The sequence below is a fragment of the Aedes albopictus genome, chromosome 2 (assembly GCF_035046485.1).
Source record: "Aedes albopictus strain Foshan chromosome 2, AalbF5, whole genome shotgun sequence".
Classification (NCBI taxonomy): domain Eukaryota; kingdom Metazoa; phylum Arthropoda; class Insecta; order Diptera; family Culicidae; genus Aedes; species Aedes albopictus.
Genome location: NC_085137.1, coordinates 431,811,171 through 431,818,906, shown reverse-complemented (window position 1 = coordinate 431,818,906; position 7,736 = coordinate 431,811,171). Strand labels below are relative to the sequence as shown.

At 47.8% G+C, this 7,736-nt stretch overlaps 1 protein-coding gene across 1 annotated transcript; it reads right to left on the bottom strand.

Moving 5' to 3' along the window:
• Positions 1 to 1,188: 1,188 nt before the first annotated feature.
• LOC134286891 (uncharacterized) lies at positions 1,189 to 5,920 on the bottom strand. Its single transcript, XM_062848589.1, has 2 exons — positions 1,312 to 5,920; positions 1,189 to 1,259 (listed from the first exon to the last, which is right to left on the bottom strand). The coding sequence occupies exons 1-2, from the start codon at positions 5,918 to 5,920 to the stop codon at positions 1,189 to 1,191; spliced, it is 4,680 nt and encodes a 1,559-aa protein (XP_062704573.1).
• Between the last annotated feature and the right edge of the window lie 1,816 nt (positions 5,921 to 7,736).

Genomic DNA, 7,736 nt, shown 5'->3' with positions numbered 1-7,736 from the left:
CCTGAAATTCAAGAAATCTATCTTAATTCTATCTATGCACCTAACTAACACCTGTGTCAAGCACACCTGCCACTATTCCAGAGCACATATCAAAATTATCAGCAAATATCAAATACAAATTCAGCAATTTTCATCGAATATAAATTCTGTACGAAGCACTAGAAATCACCACGTCATCGCATCGATTCATCTAGGTACTGTTTGCCTAAATCTCCACCTGACGTTCCTGATGTCATTCTTCGGATCTGTCAAGGATTCGCTCATTCCGATTTCGCCCTGACTGGGTTGCCAGTTTCGCAACATCCTCCCCCCTGGTGGAACCTATGATGTCCTTGGTTCCAGCATCCTTGAATACCTCCAGAACCGCCAATTTTGAAATGGGTTTCCTAGCAGGTGCACTTCCAGCAGTCTGCACAATAGCTTGGCGTACTCGTCCATCCTTGGCTGTTAATACCTCTAGTACCCGTCCACGTATCCATCCGTTGCGCTTGGTGTCATCAATTATCAGGACCAGGTCCCCGGGTTGGACAGGTTTCACATCGCCAAACCATTTCGTGCGTTTTGTTAGAGTTGGGAGATATTCCCTAGTCCAGCGTCTCCAAAAGATGTCCAGATATTTCTGAATGGCTGTCCACGAACCTTTCAAAAGAGATACTTCGTTGTCTGTCTGCACAATTGGTAAACGAACCCCCGAAGAACTGCCCAACAAAAAATGATTCGGGGTTAAGGCCTCTTGCTCGATCGAGTCCAGAGGCAGGTATGTGAGTGGTCTGTAGTTGACGATACCTTCTGCTTCCGCCAAAAAAGTCAGTAAAGACTCGTCGTCCAATTTCTGGCTACCGTCTTGGAGTGTGGCCAGAGCCACCTTAATCGATCTCACCAGCCTCTCCCAGGCTCCCCCCATGTGTGGAGTGCCTGGGGGAATAAACTTCCATGAGGTTTGGGTGCTGGTGAATTCCGCAGCAAGTCCTTTGTTGATCTGCTCCCTCAGAAGACGGTCGGCGCCATGGAAACAAGTAGCGTTGTCGCTGTAGATTTCGGCGGGACTTCCCCGGCGAGAGATGAACCTGCGTACCCCTTTGATACATGATTCGGTTGAAAGCGTGTGGATAACTTCCACATGAACGGCCCGTATTGTCAGGCATGTGAATATAGCCACCCAACGCTTGACATGACTTCTGTTGACCTTCACCAACAGGGGTCCAAAGTAGTCGAGACCACAGTAAGTGAAAGGACGAACGTAAGAGGATAGCCTAGCACTTGGAAGGGGAGCCATTCGCGGTATTGATGGCTGCGCATTGCGTATCTTACACATCTGACATTCCTTCGACACTCGTCGTACTTGTGTCCGTAGATGCGCTATGTAATAGCGTTGCCGTGCTTCATTGACGACAGCTTCATTGTTGGCGTGCAACAACTTGCAATGAAGATCCTTCAGAAGCAACATGGTCAAGCGATGTCGCTTCGGCAAGATGACAGGGAATTTCATTTCAGCAGGGATACGTTGAGCTGCACTAATCCTGCTGTCCATCCGCAAAACTCCCTCTGTGTCTAGTATCGGCGATATTTTGTAGAGAGCGCTTGTCTTTTCCAATGGTTGGCGCTTCTGCACTGGTAGGCGTTGGTTCTTGGTCAGAATAACTAGTTCGTCCGCGTACGAATCCCATTGCACAGCTCGAAATAAGCATTCCTCAGCTTTCTGCAACTCCAACTGCGTCAGGTGATCGATTTTCCGCTCTTGACCAGTATTTGACGTTCGACAATTGTTCACGAATCGGCAAACATAGGCCATCACACGCAACATCCTTTTCCATGAAGAGAACCTTTCGACGTCCAGCAATTGCTCTGGTATTTCTAGATTGCGATGAGCATAGCAGACGCGTATATCGTCCGTCACCTTATCGTAGGTTTTCCTCGGTGGCCATTGGAGTTCAGAGTGACGAAGAAATTCAGGTCCGCTGTACCAAATACTATTCTTGTCGAAGTACGGTCCTGATCCCCACTTGGTTGCTTCGTCGGCCGGGTTTAGCTTGGATGACACCCAGCGCCATTCCTCGCGGTTAGATTTTTCCAAAATTTCGCCCACTCGGAAAGCAACAAAAGGACGATACTTCCGGGGATCCGCGTTAATCCAACTCATTGCGACCTCGGAGTCACTCCAGAAGAATTGTTTCCGAACTGGAAGAGAATGTCCATCGACCACGAATTTGGCTAGCCGTACTCCGAGTACGCAAGCCATGAGTTCCAGACGGGGAATGGTTGTTGGTTTGACGGGAGCTACCTTGGTCTTCGCTGCTACGAATGCCACCTCTGCTGGTCCGTAGGGATTCGCTATCCGGAAATACGAAACACACGAATACGCTATTTCGCTTGCGTCCACGAACGTGTGGATGTCCAGAGTTGTAAGATCACCCATGGAGAAGTAGCATCTCGGTATGTTCACTTGGTTGATTATGTCCAGCATCTCTAGCCAGTGCTTCCATCGCTCGAACGTTCCATCGCAAATCTGCTCATCCCAACCAATTCCTTCGCGCCAGGTGTCTTGTAGCAGAACTTTCCCGAATATCAGGTATGGCGCCAAAAACCCTTGAGGATCGAAAAACGACATGACGCACCGCGCCAGTTGCCGTTTAGTCGGTTTGGTGTCAAGCATTCGCAGGTGGGTTATATCGTCGGGCAAAGAAGTGCTGAATCGGAATTCGTCATCTTGTGTATCCCACATAATTCCAAGGACCCGTTCCGACTGTTTATCGGTACCGGAGGTAAGATCGATGACGGTTTGTTTCTTGACCTCTCCAAGTTGTTCCAAGACGACTCGTTGGTTACTGCACCAATTTCTGATCTCGAATCCACCATGTTGATGGATCTCTTTTACCCGTGACGCGACTTGAGCAGCTTCTTCAGTAGTAGCAAAGCTGTCAAGGTAGTCATCCACGTAGTGGTTGTGGATGATTCCTTCAACTGCCCTGGGATATTCCTGTGTGAATCGGTTGGCATTCGTATTCTTCACGAATTGCGCTGTAGCGGGGGAGCAAGTTGATCCGAAAGTGGCCACATCCATCAGGTACGTTTCCAGCGGCGCCGTTGGGTCGGCTCGATACACAAACCGTTGAGAATGTCGATCTTCTGGCCGAATTCGTACCTGATGGAACATTTCCTTGATGTCGGCGCTTACGGCGACTGGATACTGCCGGAAACGGAAAAGTACCGCAGGGAGAAGTGTCATCTGATCGGGCCCTTTCAGTAGCATACTGTTCAAAGAAACACCATCAACCTTTGCAGAGGCGTCCCAGATGAGCCGCACCTTTCCGGGTTTTCTAGGGTTGGTTACGGCTCCAAGTGGCAAATACCACACGCGACGAAGGTCAACGTTGTTCAGCTCCTGGGGTGACGCGCGATGAGCGTAGCCTTTTTGTTCGTACTCGTAGATCTGCTTCCGAACATTTTCGTTGAGTATTGGATCTTTGGCCAACCTGCGCTCCAGACATTCGAACCGCTTGACAGCCATAGGGTAGCTGTCAGGAAATTCAAAATCGTCGTATTTCCATAACAGACCCGATTCGTATCGATTATTGGAATAGTGGGTAGTTTGTTCGAGGATCCGTAAGGCGCGCTCATCTTCCGCAGTTACTCCGGCGCCGGTCGGTTGTATTCCAGCTTCTTCAAGTGAAAAATACGCTTTTAATGTTTTGTCAAGGGAATAGCCATCTGAACACTCGCAGACGTGGTAGTTGACGGACAGCTGTCCTTCGTCCGGATGACCTCCGTATACGCACCATCCAAGCCTTGTTTTCACGGCAACTGGGCCGCCCACGTTGCCTTCTCTTACCTTGAGTGGGACTGCCAGTTTAAGGTTGTCAACTCCAATTAGCAACTGAGGTGTAACACTGTGATACCCCTGAATGGGCAGACCTCGCAGATTCCCGAACCTCTCGGCTAGCTTCTCGATCGGCAAACTTTGCCTGGGCAAGTCGAGGGAGTCCACGGTTCCAACATCGGTCATAATATACCTCGGTGCTCGTTGATTGGTGCCCGAAATCTCTATCGTAATCCGCTGCGAATCATTCTCTTCCCTCGTCACGTTACCAGTCCATTTAAGGCACAACGGATGCCGGTAGCCAGTCACCTTCAGCGTCGCTGCTAACTGCCGTTCGATCATCGAAATATTGGACCCTTCATCCAGAAATGCGTACGTAGCTACTTTGTTCGCTCCGCTGTACAAAACGACAGGAATTATACGGAACAACAAGGATGGAAGGTGTCGGTTATGGAAGTGATGGTCCAGTGGTGCCGGTACGTTGGAAGTCGTTGTATCTTTTGGGGTGGAATGTAGGAGGGGATGGTGACGAGTTAGGCAACCGTTCACCCCACATCTATTGGTGACACGACACGATCGTCTGGCATGGTTGTACAAGCAAGTTCGGCATAATCCGAAACTTTGAACCCTCTTCCAACGTTCGTCGATTGCTAGTGCCTTGAATGTCGTACAATCCCTCACACGATGTCCGATCTTCTTGCAAATCGCACACTCGAAGCTGTTGCTGGAATCTATGGGCCGGTTGCTGTAACTTTTCGCTAACGTGTTACTGTTTCCCCCGGCATCGGAATGAAGAAGAGTTCGGTCGGGTGTCCTTCCCTTTTCACGCTTTGCGAACCTTTCGCTCTCACTTCCTCCGTATGACGATACGCTGCATGCATCGGCGACGACTTCCTCCATATACTCGCCGAACGTTTGCAGATTCACCAGCGGTCGATTCTTCCGGTACGTCGCCCATCTCATTTTATACTCCGCCGGCAGCTTTTCAACCAGATCCTTCAGTAAGGTCGGGTTGCCGAGGTGATCCAAAAGGTTCGCCGCTGTGATATGATCACACAAGGTTTGAATTTTCGTACCGAACTCGATGATGGTGTCCAGCTTGTCCGCTTTGGGACTTGGTGTGCTCCTGACCCTCTCAATCAGCGACTCAATCAGCAGCTCGGACCGCCCATAGCGCATACGAAGCGACTCAATGACGTGGGGTACAGATGCGGGGAGAATCAGGCGGCTTCTTGTAGCCTCCCAGGCTGCACCCTTCAGGCAGCGCTGCAAGCGAATCATATTCTCGCCGTCACTATAGCCGCACGCTTCGGTCGTATACGTGTATTGGCTGATGAATACAGGCCAATCCGCGGGGTTTCCGGAGAAGCTTGGTAGATCTCGGGGAAGAATTTGACGAGCGGCAAGCTGTTGAGGCGTGGGACCGACTGCTACTGGGAATATGGCGGGTTCAGGCCGCATCTGAAGAACGGCTGGATGGTCAACACTCCCAATAGGTGCCCCATCAGGTACCGTGTCATTTGGGCTTCTTGGTCGCTGGATTCCGGTGGCAAATGACGCGTTACCAACGGCTGGAACGTTGCTTCTCCGAAAGATGCCTTGGCGTAACCCAAATACGCCATCTGTAGTTGGCCTTTGGCCGGCTTGGACATCTTCCCCCGATCCGTCAGTTGCTGAATGCGACATCAGCTTGTGTAGCTTCTCGGTGTCATCCTGCCTTTCCCCAGTCGGCTTCGGGGTTGATGATGCAGGACGCTCATCCGCATTCTCGACGGCCTTCATTTTCGGGTATGCTCCTTTGCTGCCACAAATATCCGGCATCGATGGCTGCTGCTGGTTTTTCTGCTTTTCTGCTAAGTACAGCGTCTTGTACTGCTCGAGCATTTGTTGTAGATACTCTACTTCATCGGATTTTGATGGTTTGCCCTTTCCTGGGTGATCGATTCCTGTCGATCTGCCGACGTCCACTGGCTTCGCTGCAGCTGGAAATGTGGGGTTGAACTTCACTTGATCCTTCTCGGGGTCCGTTTTCTTCATCACCCCACCGACCGCGCCTTCTAGCTCTCTGTCGTCGTCGGCGGCAACTTGATTGCCGTCCCCCATCGGAACGTTAAGTTTTTCTACCCAATCACGTGCCTGTTTATCAGACTTCCCTTTGCTGATTCGGCTCCGCACGCTCACAGAATCATCTGCTATGGATGCCTCCAAGGCCTCATACTTCTTCCTAGTAAACTCCGCTTCTATTTCTAGTGCGGCCTTCTTTTTCTGGATGGCTTGCTCCTCCTCGAGCCGCTGTAACTGCATCTGCAGCCTGGCTCGACGGCTAGCGGTGGTTGAGGCTGATCCCAGGCTTTCTACGTGGCTGGTGGTTTCATCAACATCGCCTCTGGCTGAATGATCGCCCGCTCGGCTCATGATGAAATTCTTGTAGGAATTGTTGGGAAATATTGAGATGGGACGCTGAATCTCGTTAGCATTAGCTACAAGCTAAAACATAAATTTTATTAATGAGTGGGGTTTAAACTATGGGTAAAGTGCTCACTTACAATTTCAGTGCGTACATCAAAATCAAACCGTATTCCCAACAATGTCGCTGTCTTCGCCTATACGAACTATGGATGAATAATTGAGTTAACTATTGCAAAAGAATTTAGGACGGAAGGGGTATAATTCTTACTTATAGAATTGGCTGGACAACTATAAATTCTCAAAAAACACTCCTATGTACCCAAAGTTGTAGGTTAGATTTCAGAAGGTGATATGTGGTAGCTATTGACCTGAAATTCAAGAAATCTATCTTAATTCTATCTATGCACCTAACTAACACCTGTGTCAAGCACACCTGCCACTATTCCAGAGCACATATCAAAATTATCAGCAAATATCAAATACAAATTCAGCAATTTTCATCGAATATAAATTCTGTACGAAGCACTAGAAATCACCACGTCATCGCATCGATTCATCTAGGTACTGTTTGCCTAAATCTCCACCTGACGTTCCTGATGTCATTCTTCGGATCTGTCAAGGATTCGCTCATTCCGATTTCGCCCTGACTGGGTTGCCAGTTTCGCAACACTATAAGTCATTCACATTGACATATATTAGGCATGCATTGCCTTCGGTAAGGTAAATTCTTAATAAAAACTTGTGAGGTTTTGAAAAAGATTTTAATACAATTTGTATAGGTAATTATCTTTGACCAAATGATTGTTTGATTAAAAAATGTTATGACATTCAAATTGCTTATCATGACTAGATAATAACGCGTTAACCTGCTGTTTCTTGTTACCTTACCCGTTTTAACTTGCTCCGATGTACCTTATTTTAAACCAAATGTTGAATAATCATTTATGAATGCATTAACATTATATAACAGCACCAATCGTTTGTATTTTGTGTCAAGTTTTTGTTATTTGAGACTCAACAGCTCACTTAACCCTAAAGGTATCGTTTTATAAGTAACAAGGAAATATGCCTTTGAAAATGTTAAGATTTTGTATGGACAAAAGTCCTCAACAGATCAGAGGCAGAACTTTTACAAATAAGTATATATACGACTATACGTAGTATAGTCGACTCATAATTATTGGCAAATATCCAAATGTGGATGTGGTCTGACATGCAAAGTATGTGCAACTAATACCCACGATTTCAGGCAAAATAGCACATGAAGAGTATGTACTACAAATGGTACGAGCCACAGGTGTATGGTGCTTCCTCAAATGTATGAGTTGCACTAATGGGAAGAATTTGTTTACCTCCATTACAAATATCTATGTGCCGGACAAATGGAAGGAATGTAGACTTTTGTGATTTATGACTTTCGGCAGACTGTAGTGGGCTGGACACATGAAACGAACGCCAAACTAATTTGAACTCGTTGTAAAGACTTTTGCATTCGTTTCTCTCTAAATGG

Bases quoted from the DNA above. Each gene is read 5' to 3' on its own strand.
- LOC134286891 (XM_062848589.1), bottom strand. From the start codon at position 5,920: ATGGGGGACGGCAATCAAGTTGCCGCCGACGACGACAGAGAGCTAGAA. The intron at 1,260-1,311 runs GTAAGATACGCA...TCCCCTTCCAAG, and splicing joins GTCGAAGGAATGTCAGATGT to TGCTAGGCTATCCTCTTACG.